The 13,349-nt window shown below is 39.0% G+C and overlaps 2 protein-coding genes across 2 annotated transcripts in view; one reads left to right on the forward strand and one right to left on the reverse strand.

Moving 5' to 3' along the window:
- The first annotated feature begins 368 nt into the window (after positions 1-368).
- il10 (interleukin 10) lies at positions 369-2,356 on the forward strand. Its single transcript, XM_040029364.1, has 5 exons — positions 369-659; positions 818-877; positions 984-1,148; positions 1,791-1,853; positions 1,973-2,356. Exons 1-5 carry the CDS (start codon positions 495-497, stop codon positions 2,066-2,068), a joined length of 549 nt encoding a protein of 182 aa, XP_039885298.1. The 5' UTR covers positions 369-494; the 3' UTR covers positions 2,069-2,356.
- A 4,082-nt stretch (positions 2,357-6,438) lies between these two features.
- The window catches only part of LOC120731923 (MAP kinase-activated protein kinase 2-like), a 33,802-nt gene continuing 26,891 nt past the window's right edge, over positions 6,439-13,349 (reverse strand). Inside the window, exons 3-10 of the mRNA XM_040029326.1 lie at positions 13,220-13,284; positions 12,938-13,017; positions 12,681-12,807; positions 12,497-12,572; positions 12,281-12,405; positions 9,493-9,578; positions 9,255-9,335; positions 6,439-8,260 (exon numbers count right to left, since the gene is read on the reverse strand). Of these exons, the coding sequence (XP_039885260.1) occupies positions 8,117-8,260; positions 9,255-9,335; positions 9,493-9,578; positions 12,281-12,405; positions 12,497-12,572; positions 12,681-12,807; positions 12,938-13,017; positions 13,220-13,284 (784 nt within the window). The 3' untranslated portion in view covers positions 6,439-8,116. The remainder of the gene's footprint in view (positions 8,261-9,254; positions 9,336-9,492; positions 9,579-12,280; positions 12,406-12,496; positions 12,573-12,680; positions 12,808-12,937; positions 13,018-13,219; positions 13,285-13,349) is intronic.

Consider the following 13,349-nt stretch of genomic DNA (forward strand, 5'->3'; position numbering starts at 1 on the left):
TATAATGATTATAATCATGTGAGGAAGGATAACTATATTTACTATTACTGGTAGTGGTAGCAGCATTTTTATTATATATGCAATATTATTACTATATGAAAAATCATTTTTTTTTAAAAACAAGCAAAAACCTATTGAATTATTGATCACAGAAAATGATGTCAGAGTTTATTTCCATGATGTCGATACCAACCCATATGATGGGAGTGGTAGAACATATGCAACACACTAGCTGCTTCTAGGCCAAAAAAAAAATTCCCCTTCATGTATGAAGCATGTTTAACCATTTCTCTTCCAGTAAGTCTCCTCCCTCGCCAGATTTTGCTATAAATTAAAGCAACTGATGAGCTCTAGTATACACATTTTTCTCTTCTGAGCAATTCAGCAAGATCCAACAAAGCCTTTTGTGCAGCAGCAGCAGGAGCATCAGCATTTCTGTGGACCAGCGTTTCTCTTCATTCCAGCCAGAACACTTCAGCATCTTATCCAGCAGAATGACTTCTCAGACCGTCCTCCTGTGCGTCCTGGCGCTCGCGTCTTTCTTCAGTTCTGCTTTGTGCTCTCCTATGTGCACCAACCGCTGCTGCAGTTTCGTGGAGGGCTTCCCCGTCAGGCTCAAGAAGCTCAGACAGGACTATTCACGGATCAGAGATTTCTACGTGAGTAAAAGCATGTTCTCTGCAGGCATTTTTGCAGCATCACCAGCCTTCCCCACAGCGGGGATGCTGCACTTTCTCACTTCTGCCTGTCAGCCTTTGTGGGTGCACGGGTGTCTCACGGCGCACTTACTATTTTTTCTCCTTCGCTGTTTTTGCAGGAAGCAAACGATGACTTAGACTCAGCGCTGCTAGATCAGTCCGTCGAAGACTCCTTTAAGGTAAGATTCTCGAAAAAAAAAAAAAAAAAAAAACCCTCTCCACAAAAAGTTTAGGATTTGATAAGAAAAGCATGAAAATAACCACGCTGATGTTCTGCTCCATCAGAGCCCGTTTGCCTGTTACGCCATGAACAGCTTACTGGAATTTTACCTGGACACGGTTCTGCCGACAGCCATGGCCGGAGTGACTGAAGACACCAAGAACTTAAAGCCTCACGTGGAGTCCATACAAGAAATTTTCAATACCCTGAAGAGAGATGTCACCCAGTGTGTGAGTATCTGACACGTGTTAACTCCCACAGCAAAACAAACCGTGTAAATATTCACCTAGCGCTGCTTTAAGGTCACGAGTATCCTCTGTAGAATACGCAAGTGCATGCCTTAAACTACCATTCAGTGGCTTCATATTACTTTTTCGTTATGTTCGCTCAAGTCGTTAAAGATGGCAAAAAAAAGCCGAGCAGAATTCAATAAAACTATTTACAAGTAATCACTGCAAAGTATGTTTGGTCAGGTGGATAGGGTTTGGTTGATAAAATACACCTATAAATTGAGTTATATATTGATTTTTATTTTTACTTTAAATAGCCGTTTGACTTTGTGTGATCATCTCAAGGAAGTTAGCTTCTACTCTGCATTTACAAATATCCAATTTCTTAATTCATTGAACCAAAAAATTTCCAAGTACCCTGCGACAGGTTGATTCGGGTTTAAGCGAGTGCTCACAGAACGAGTCTTAATACTGCATTAGTCATGTGATTTTTGAAATGCACAAGTGTGCATCTTCCAGATTATGCAAAAAGGGAAGAGAAGAGACTGAATGTTCCCGCCTTAAGGTGCTTTTCTTAATGTTGTCCGCATGCAGACCTAGATCACCAGTAGTAACATCATGTCTCTTTTGCTCTTCTTACAGAGGAACTACTTCTCCTGCAAAAAACATTTCGACATCAACAATCTGAACTCTACTTACACTCAGGTGAGTGTCAAAGTCACACATGCAGTGAGGCAATATTTGTAATCCTGATTTCAAAAGAATATGCATGCCTATACTTTTCGCCATTTGTACTAAGTGAACCTGTCTTTGCTCATCTGCAGATGGAGAGCAGAGGTCTATACAAGGCCATGGGAGAGCTGGACATATTGTTTAACTACTTTGAGACATACCTGGCTTCTAAACGACACAGACAATAACCTCTGCTGGAAGACCTCCTGACCTAAATCAAGATATGAAGCTCATCTCTGGGAGAAACAGAACTTTTACAAGTATTGACAGATGTGAATTTTTTGTATGGGACTTACTGAACTGTTGTCTTTATTTTTTATGAGACGTTATAACCAATTTGTCCTATGGACAATTTTCTGTTAGGATCCTTTTGAATCATTATCATGCTGTTTTAAAAAAGGACACTTTGTTATAATAATATTACATTTGTTATAATTATTTATAAAGATGTGTCATTCTGTGTTTTTTATATTTATTGTGCCTTCTGTTAAATTGAAATAAATTACTTTAATAATATGACAGATGTCTCTTTAGAGTTGCTTTCACGATATGTAAAAGCTGCTAGGTTTGCCATTAAAAGGAATAGAGCACTGAATACATCACATCCTGCAGTATACGTGAGGAACCATAGACTGCACTGTCAACATGCTGATGCACTAACCTCAAACGTGACCCATATACATCACTTACCAGCAGCAACACTCCTGTATCTTAACTTACCGTAACTCCAACTAGCCAGCCTCACCCTCAATGGCATATGCACACTTGCATGCATGCAAAAGTAATCTCACTTAGTCACACACATTTAGAACAAAACTGACAGGCAAACTAAAACCACTCTGTCACAATGAAGGGAGCACAAAGTCATGGGGAGCAATTGCAGATTTATTTTGGGGAGGGGGTGGTGAAAGCATCATACAACAGTCAATGATCTGAACTGCAAATAAAGAAGAAGAAACTGTACACAGACACCTGTGTACTGTAGTATCTTTGATTGTTTTTTTGAAAGTGAAGCATCTACAAAACAAACTCACAAGCATCAGTGAGGTTCCAGACCTGACTCAGGGCTGCACTGAAACTACTCCAGGACATTTCGTCAGTCACTTGCTGACTCAACGTGGGATGAATAGTATCAATTCAGCAATGACAGTACCTTGCAAAAAGATATCATTCATAACTTTGCTCTAACAGGGCATTGCTATTTTTTTGACCTGTGCAAAAAGCAGTTTGTCAGCAGTGTTGTGGTCAGTGCTTTTTTTATTTCGATTTTTTTTAAAAGATGCTTGCAGATTCACACTTCAGTCACCCCCCGCCCCCCAAAGAGCTCTGGAATCGGTTCCACGTAAACCGATTAAGATCACATCTGGTTGTTATGTAATGAGTGGACTTTCAGACAGCAGTAGCTTCAAAGCAGGCTGAGAAAAACTGAAGAATCATTTTCACAAGTATCACGCTGGTACTCTTTTACACTAAATATTCACATCCACCTAAAGCATGGCATTGAACAGAATGCAACATCTCTGAATATTGTACAGGCATGCTCACAAACAGCAGGTCACAAAGAAAGCAATTAAAATATCTGTTCCTTGGGCAAATGAAATACGGCTGTGTGGAATCTTTGAAAATTAAGTTTCATGGTGTTTTCAGTGAATAGAACATTTTCACAGATGCATGCGTGTCTGATTTTGTTGACGGAAATATAAACAAAAAAAGTCTTTCACTCATCTGTTTCATAGATCACGTGTATAGGAAAGTAACAAACAGTGCACACAGACGCATATGTGTTCCGCACCCTGGAAAAAAAAACATTTATTCAGAGGTTTCGGTACTCGATCACGAGGCAATTAATCAAAGGGAAGGTACCTCTTATAAGACTGGTTCTAAGGCTGCAAGTGCATATTGAAAGTTCAGTCAGTTTGCAGCTACACTATATGGACAAAAACGGTCACCTTCACATTGCACCTACAGGAGGTTTTATGACATCCCATCCTACATCCGTAGGCAGAGCAACTATGATATGAATTAATAGAAAAACAAAGTCTGTTTAGAAATCATGAAGCTATGTGAGGAAACAAAAGCATCTTCAAGAAGAAAAGGAAACAGCAGTCAGATGTCAAATAGACCAGCTATGATTCATTATTTAGAATAATTAGGATTCAGCATGTTTGCAAAGAATATTTCTACACACACATGCACCAAATTTAGATCCTTCAGAGACTGACACCCTTTAGATAGAACGTGACACACTCAATTATGAGTCATTAGCCCACCTTCTTGGCATGACACGATGAGTAAAAGGACACAGTGCATGACATGTCACTTTGTAGGCACAGTATGGATATTCTTCCTGGCAACCTTTCTGCATCGTTCACTGGAAAGACATCGGTGTGAGCTCTGATCATGTTGTGACGGATTTCACAAACACAACAATATTAAGAGCAGTTCCCCACACATTGCACAACTGGGTACTTGCTGAAAAAGGACATAACCATATTAGTTTATGTTCTGCAAATGACAAAAGTGCCACACAAAGCATGTGGTTGTCACAGTACGATCCTATTCTACTATAACTACTCACTGTATAACTGCATATAAGATGAATATCACAGTGTTTCATGGCAGAATATTAGCACAAAAACTGTTAATAATAACAATAACTATGACTTATTATTACTATTATTAATATTAATGAGGCATCTGATAGCTGCCAAATTTATTTTGTAGCACCACAATGAGCCTAAACATGCAGCCTCATTCACAGAGAACAATCTTGAAAAACAATCCAGCAACAGGTGGTCTGACCTCCATCAGCTCAGGTCTCAGCACCATAGTCTGAGAATTACAGAGGAGCCACTGAGAGCCTGAATTCATAAGCTGTTCTCCAAAATAATTTATTTATTAAAGCTTGAAACCAAGAAAAAAGCAGCTTTTCTTAAAAAAAAAAAAAAAAAAAAAAAAAGAAAGAAAAGAAAAAGAAAACAAGTTCTTTGGGTAGCGACTGAGAAATCAAAAGCCATCCATTGTATTATTTCTAGAAAGGCCCCTCACTTTGCTTTCCAGTATTTATAACTTGCACTATACTAAATGTATAGTGACACTTCCTTGTGCAACTCAGCTTTAAAGATCAAAACATGTTTCTCCAAGAAGCACACCTTTGTTACAGGGACCTAAAGAAAATTTATCAGAAAAACGTAATCAAAGCAACCGCGCTAACCACAACATGCACGCTGGGCTGTTCTTGACAGTAAGATGATGTGGATTTCCATCACATGTGAAAGATAAGCCACTGTACATGCTAAACTGACAACACAAGGATTCCATTTCATGTCTGGTTTACTCTGTGCTGCGGGTTTCTTGCTGAGGTAATGTGCCGCATCTACGGCTCTACTGTCTGCAGCAGGTCAAGTCAGAGCCGGCACGTACAAGAGGATGTGTGTTTGTGTGTGAGAATCAGGATGGCATGCCACTTCAAAGAACTCTGAGCTGTGTGTCACCAGCTCAGCTGAGAAGTCTCCATCCTCTACATTTCCCCACACCTTTTAAAAACAGTGAACACAACAATAACATATTGGAGGCCAACTTGCTGACAGTTTCCAGACCAGGAAAAATTATTTAATCACTTGTTTTTAAATTGATGAGGGGGAAAAAACAAGCATCTAAACCAACTTCCTCTGATCGCATTTATCACAAATCACATCAGCTGCTGAGAATATTACTTTAGAAAACATGTACATATAGTGATGACATTTTACAATGCTGCTCATCTCTACCCACCCAGACCGCAGAAAGAGACCGGGGACCCATCTTTTGTGAAAAGCATGCCGAGTGGGCGCCCTAAGGTTCTGATGCATTTGTAGTGAGGGGGTAGAATCTCCACAGGACTACTATTACAAGGGACTCCCCTGGGGCCCAATTTACCCCCTCTCTCACTTACCTGGCAGAGAGACACGTCTTACAGAGATGACTGTGGGTTTCGTCACACTCAGAGCTGGAAGCTCAAAGTCTACAGTTGCCTTGCACCTGAACCATATGCACTAGCGGGAAACTGCTCTAAACACCCCACTGTTGGCAAATGTCTGTGTTGACTCAATGCCACTGTGCTGTTTTGCTACGCAAATGCGTATATTCCAGGAGTCACTCATTCTAGCAGGGATGATACAAACTGGTCACGAGTTGAGTCTGTGCACTTCGGCTGAAAGCCACAATTCCCAAATCGACACAAGAACCTGAATCATAACCGACAAGTGTTTCGGTTGAAAAATTCCCTGAATGTGGAGGCATAGGTCAAATATGAGGAAGATATTTTTTTATATATATATATATATATATATATATATATATATTTTCCCCGTATTTATTGAATTTCATAAAATTTCAGTTATACAACAAAACAGACTTGAAGTGCAAGACTTTCACTTTTACTTTGAGGGCACCGGAAAGGGGTTTTAGAGCTCAAAGTCTTGGCTTTGTGATGAGATCTTGAATCCATACTATACAGAAACACAGGCATTCACACACAGATCCTGTTTTTTTCTTTAAAAAAAGAGATAAGAGAAAGTTGGTGTTTTATGGTTGTTGTTTTTTTTAATCCAAAGCTGAAGCAGACAAATGTACGGGAGCTGAACAGATTCCAAGACACATCTGTGTTTCCACTACAAAAATGTGTTGAGAGGGACAAAAAATAAAAAATAAACATTGTCACAAACATTTCATGAACATTTTTCCCGTAAGAAATTTCTAGGTGCGATGTGACAAGTGGAAGTGATCTTACAAAGTGAAGTGGCCTAAACTGACAAAATTATACAATAATATTCCCATGATTCCCAAAGTGAGCTGGGAAGTGTCCTGTTGCATTAACAAAACACTACAGAAGGAGAGACCATTATACTTTCTCTGAATGTGATGACAGCTTGCTGGTGGTAAATCAGACTGTGCACAAGGATGAGGAGCAGCTACTACGTACTTTCTAACCTATCAGTTTCCGAGGAATTGTGAAGAACTGACAGATGATAATGGAACTGCACTAGATTAGTCAAGTTGAGTATATCCTGACTAACCCTGGTGCAACCAACAGTAACTGGAAATGACCAGTGTGCCCTCTGTACTCCCAAGGGGATGCTACTGCTTACATAAAACACGGGAACACTCCCTACAGTTGCTCAACATCTCTTCAACACATCTACAAACAGAAATCACTCGTAATTTGATGACAAAAAACATCTGCATAGCATTAACCTGAAATATAATCTGGCAACGTTTTAAATTCTGAAGCAAAACATTGGTAAAAGCTTGAACCAAATGGTAAGTTTGAGTTAAAAGCCATTTGCTGATTTAGCAGTACTCATTAAGGCCTATGCTAAAACGTTTATAGAATTCATAAAAAGTACAGTATAGGCTGCCTCCAACTCTCCTATGAGCTACATGCAGGAGAAAGACGGGCCAGTTTCTGTATTTTAATCTGGCTTCCCTCTCTGCCCTAAAATTGTGTACCTGAAAAACAAGCGTAGATAAAGATAGGAGAGAGGGGCCACGAGTGAGGTGCTCTGTCAGAACGGCCCCTGTGTGAGTGCATAGGCCTGTGTTCAACATTCACAAAGACAAACTGAACCTGACACACACTCTGAGTCCCGGGAATCAGCAGCTTACTTCCAGCTGATTCCAACAATCGAGGACAGAGTCTTTACATTCCACTTGTCAGTTCAAAATACATCTGCTTATTTTGCATGTAAGAAAAACTAAACCTTCCCTTGTGTATCTGTGTTTTTTTGTTTTTTCATTTTTGGGATTTAGCCATCAGAGTTAACATTCAAAGGTTTGGGGCTTGAGCTGGAGCAGGCTTGTGGGGGGGTGTAAAATAACTACTGCTAATGCTAAGGCGTACATCTCCTATTCCAACATTAGAGCCCCTGTGAGTACACAACCTGATATTTAGGAAAGAAGAGGCAAGAGGATGTGTCAGTTCCCCATTCTCCCCTTTTCTAAATTTCATAATCTCTTCAGTGGTGTAAAAACACAGATCAACATCCCCTCTGCTGTTGCAGAGCGATGAGTTGTTAAAATGGTAGAGTAATAAAAACAAACACTCTTACAAAACATTACAATTTGTCATGAAAAATAAAACACTGAGAAAAAAAAAAAGAAAGAAAAATCCATGCAACCCGACTCACGTGTCGACAAATTATTGCTTCCTTTTCACAACCTGTGTTTGTATGTGAAGGCAGGCATGCATGCATCTTTCAGTGAGCAGCAGGTGTAGCCACGGCGTTATTTGCCTTCTTCCTCCTTTTCATTAGCAGTGGATTGGTCGAGTCCTCGATGGTCTTAATTCTGATTTGCTCGTAGTCGACCCTCATTGTTGCCAAGGCACTAGTCATTTCTTCCTGTTAAATTGAGAAACAAAACAAGGCCATTAGTTTTATTTACTTATCAAAATCTGTGGTTTTAATGGGAGACATACATTTAAACTATTTGGTTTATCAAATAAGCAAAGCAGGTGCCAGAGCCTGGCATGCACTTGATGTGAAGCTACTACTGGGAGTTTTTAATTTTTAAATCCAACACAGACAAAATACCCTCACACCAGATTTTGATATTTAATCCATTCAAATTACCAGAGACCAACAAGCTACTGATAACTTCATCTGTTTTACTTGGTGAGCCTGTTGCAAACACACTCAAGTAGAAATAATAGATTAATAAACAAAAATCATGACATGATTCCAAAAGTTGATTTGTTTTTCCTTTTAGGTAGACTACTTGTTTTCCACACACTGCCCTAGATCCACACGCTGGGTTGGTAAAGCTGCTCAGTCTCAATGACAACATTGAAATTTTTTTCCTTGTTAAAGTTTCCGTTCACATGAATGAAAACTAATGTGATTAATATAACTATTTTCACCAGACACTGTGTTAGAGGAAGAGAAGAAGAAGAAAAGAAAAAAAAATACAGTTCCGCTGAAGCTTGTGGTTACACCGGTTCAGGTAGCACAGATGTTCCAGTATATTAGCTGCAAGCATTCCCAGTACAGCACATCAAGTACTCATTTGTTTTTGCTTACACAAGAAACTTGCAGTTTGTGTTTTCAGATTCATAAATAAATGACGAAAAAATGCAACTTTCCATGTTTAATTCTGGATTCTGATATCCATGAGCTATTTAAAATGTTTGCTTGGAACGCAATTTATTTTTGCATGGAAACCCCCCCCCCCCAAAAACTCTTAAATGTAAATGGATTTTTGCAATTATCAAACAACTGAAACCGCAACAGGTAGTAGGTGTCAACTTTCACATTAAGTAATTTTTCTATTTGACTATTTGTCACCATAAAAGCTGACAACATATGGATGGTGCAACGATAAGCAGGCATCTTTTACCTTGACTTCCTCCCATGCGTCCTTCTCTTCCATCAGAACCCGGCTGGTGTGAAGGGGGGTCTGGGGAACCTCCATTGATTGCTTTAGGATGACACACAGAGGCAAATTCATTCTTACTTAAATATATATATATATTATGGTGAAAAACACTCATGATTTTAACCAAAGGGGGTAAATAAAAGATCAAATAAATAAAATTTAGTAAGCTGTTTAAGCAGAAGTTAACTTGCGTGCTTACATTGATCCAGGGATGATTCATGAACTCTGTGATGGTCAACCTTTGGGTGGGCTCAGTCTTTAGAAGAGTCATAATCAGCTGTTTCGCTGCAAAAATAATTTATTATATTAATAAAAATAAAAGAGACATTTGTATGAAATCACCCTTTGTATGTATTTACAAATCTGATTTAAGGAAATGAATCAAAAAGAATGTTTTGTAGACAGTTATGTCAGAGTGAAGTTGACTCTTAAAATCCAAAATAACTCCAACACTGTATCCAATTGGGCATTTGAGTAATGTGATCTCAGCAACCTTTGACTTTCAAACCTAATTAGCATTTTGAATGTCTGTTTGTTCCAGATGTAATGATATAATCACAGTTCATAGTATCCCATATTTGAAAACTTTTCCAAATTATTCATGTTCTTAACCAGGCCACGCCCTGGACAAGTCACCAGTCCAAATGGTTAATTTAAGATCACCAATAACTTGTGTAAGCAAGCCAGAGTGCCCAGAGACGACATGCAAACTCCACACAGCAACGACCCAGGCAACCACAAGGTTCAAATCTTTTTAATGTGGTACAATAGTGCTAAGCACCTCTGTCGCCTATTTCCTAAATTAGGTTATGTGAATTGAAAAAAAGAAAGTGTGTAAGATTTGGCATGATGGTAATACTTTGGCTGCCTTAACCAAAACACTGTAAACACTAGAGCTCATCTTTCTTTGATATACTGCTTTGTCTGTTTTGTGGTTAAAAAGAAAAAAACCCACTCTGAAGTAGACGACTTTATCAGCAGTAAATACTGCACTGCTTCTTGAGTAATGCATTACAGTAAGTACAACCCATCAGTCGACAACTTCCACAAAAACTAGAGTCATTTTACAAGGTATAGAGAGCAACACCAGCTTGCATTTTCTCTTTTAAACAAAAATCCATCACAGAATAAATGCATCACTTTCAATTGCAGAAAATGTGAACGACAGTAAAGGATGTGAAACACATCAAGTTTCTATTTTTTGATAATAAAGTAAAGACCAGTCTGATTATAAAAGATTTCACCTAAATATGACAAAGACTTGAAAGTGATACTATTATGAAATTTCTTGTTTAGAAATAAGGCACCTCCATAGTTCCATTTTACATATAGATACACCACCAGTCACAAGTGTGGACACCGTCTCATTTAATGTTTTTTTTTCTTTACTTTTACTACTTTCTACAGTAGATACATACTGAAGACATCAAATATATGAAACAAAATACATGGAATTTTGTAACAAAGAAACCATTGTTGAATAACTTTTAGTTTAGATTCCTGAAAATAGCGACCCTTTGCTTTGTTGACAGTGCTACAAACTCTTGGCCTTCTCTCAATGAGCTTTATGATGTTGTCAGGTGAAATGGTTTTCACTTCACATGTGTGCCTTGTCGGGGTTCTTGCCTTCTTAATGGGCTCGAGAACCTCAGCTGTGTTGCGCAGTCAAGGTTTGTACACAGCTGACAGCCCTATTTGACAACTGTTAGAATTCATATTAAGAACCAATCAGCTACGTAAAGACAGTCAATCATTACTTAAAGAACTGAAGGTCAGTCAGTCTGGAAAATTGCTACAATTTTGAATGTGTCCCTAAGTGCAGTCGCAAAAACCATCAAACGCTAGAGTGAAAGTGGCTCGCATGAGGAGCGCTCCAGGAAAGGAAGACCAAGGGTCACCTCTGCTGCTAAATAAAGTCGTCCGAGTCACCAGCCTCAGAAATTCCAAGTTAACAGCACCTCAAACTAGAGCCCAGATAAATGCACACAGAGTTCCAGTTGCAGACATACCTCTACATCAACTGTTTAGAGGAGACTGTGCGAATACGGGAATTAATGGTCAAGAAACTACTAAAAAAAAAAAAAAAAAAAAAAAAGCAACAAGCAGAAGAGATTTGTTTGGGCCAAGAAACAAAAGGAATGGACATTAGACCAGTGGAAATACATGCTTTAGTCCAAATTTGATATCTTTGGATCTACTTGCCATGTCTTTGTGTGACACAGAAAAGGTGAATGGATGTCTCTACATCCATGGTTCCCACCGTGAAGCATGAAGGAGGTGGTGTGATGGTGGGGGTTCTCTGCTGGTGACACTGTTGGGGATTTATTCAAAAGTGAAGGCACACACTGAAGCAGCATGGCTACCACTGCATCCTCCAGCAACATGCCATCACACCGGGTTTGCGTTTAGTAGGACCATCATTTATTTTTCAACAGGACAATGACCCCAAACACACCTTCAGGCAGTGTAAGGGCTATCAGAAGGAGAGTGATGGAGTGCTGCGCCAAAAGGCCTGGCTAGAAAGTCACCTGACCTAAACCCAATTGAGATTGTTTGGGGTAAGATGGACCACAAAGTGAAGGGAAAAAGGCCAACAAGTGCTCAGCATATCTGGGAACTCCTTCAAGACTGTTGGAAAACCATTTCAGGCGACGACCTCATGAAGCTCATCGAGAGAATGCCAAGAGGTGTGCAAAGCAGTAATCAAAGCGAAGGGTGCATATTTTGAATAATGTAAAATATAAAACATGTTTTGAGTTATTTCACATTTTTGTGTTCACTACAGAATTCCATATGTATTCATTCATAGTTTTGATACTTTCAGTCAGATTCTACAATGTAAATAGTCATGAAAATAAAGAAAAACCATTTAATGATATGGTGTGTCCAAACCTTTGACTGGTAGAGGAAATATTACAAGTCCATATAAAGTTAAAAAAAAATTAGTTTCGACATTGCATTAACAAAGTCTATTTTTATGATCTTACCTTCCTCTGATACATCACACCATTCAGGGTTGGGAAACTCATATTGACCATTTCTGATCCTCTTCTTCATCCCAGGAGAGATGGCTAGACCATGGTTAGAATAAAACGGAGGATATCCACACAGCCTGTGGAAGGTGTAAAACATCATTATATGCTTCCGTATTGAATGTGACATCTATAACAAAAGGATTAGAGGGAGGAAAAAAAACAACTTACAAGATATACATAATGACACCCAACGACCACATGTCACATGACTTGTCATATTTCTCTGGGCCGAGAACCTCTGGAGCTGTATGCCATAAGGAAGAAAAGAAGGAAAAGGCAAGAGAGGGATGTTTTTAACTAGTTATCAATGAGAGCAGCTGTAATGTAGTAATAAACACAAACAGGTTCTTACCAACATAGTAGGGCGTGTAGCAAGGAGTAGCTAAAGAGTTAAGTGAGGTGGTCTCCTTGGCAAAACCAAAGTCTGTGAGCTTGAGCAGGGCACGGGGTCTCTTTGAGGAATACAGTAAATTCTCTGGCTGCAGGGAGTATTCAGGAATCCAGCATAAAGATAAGATTACAACATTAGTAACTTTAAGTCATCCTCAGTTTAAAGAAAAGTTTATTTCTTATGAATAAGTATGATAAGGCAATGCAAAGAGCACGTACCTTGACATCTCTGTGGGCGATGTTGATTGCGTGTAGAAATTGTATAGCCTCACCTATGCTCTTCATGATGTGAGAAGCCTCTGAAGTGATGAGACAGTTCAGTTTTTTAACAGATTTTAAGTGACTGTGACAGCAAATGTCAAGCGTCACAAATGGAGACTGAATGTATTTAGCTGGTATCAGAATGCATATGTCTTTATGATTAATCAAATCTTCTACATAATCACATCATAAAGCATAGTAAGAAATGCTGGGATTTTTAGGGCAATATAGGTTTATTACCCCTCTCTGTGAAGGCCTGGTCTCCTCTGGACTGGATTCGATTAAAAAGCTCGCCACCATCCATGCTAAAAAAGAAAAAGAAAAAAAAAAGCCTTATGTCAGTAAATACACGCGCTTTACAGTCTTCTAT

Source organism: Simochromis diagramma, unplaced genomic scaffold (genome assembly GCF_900408965.1).
Source record: "Simochromis diagramma unplaced genomic scaffold, fSimDia1.1 OVJJ01000483.1, whole genome shotgun sequence".
Classification (NCBI taxonomy): Eukaryota; Metazoa; Chordata; class Actinopteri; order Cichliformes; family Cichlidae; genus Simochromis; species Simochromis diagramma.

What these genes read in the sequence shown, in the direction of transcription:
- il10 (XM_040029364.1), top strand. Translation starts at nt 495, where the DNA reads ATGACTTCTCAGACCGTCCTCCTGTGCGTCCTGGCGCTCGCGTCTTTC. An exon ending in CACGGATCAGAGATTTCTAC is followed by an intron (nt 660 to 817) that starts GTGAGTAAAAGC and finishes CTGTTTTTGCAG; the next exon opens with GAAGCAAACGATGACTTAGA. An exon ending in TGAACTCTACTTACACTCAG is followed by an intron (nt 1,854 to 1,972) that starts GTGAGTGTCAAA and finishes GCTCATCTGCAG; the next exon opens with ATGGAGAGCAGAGGTCTATA.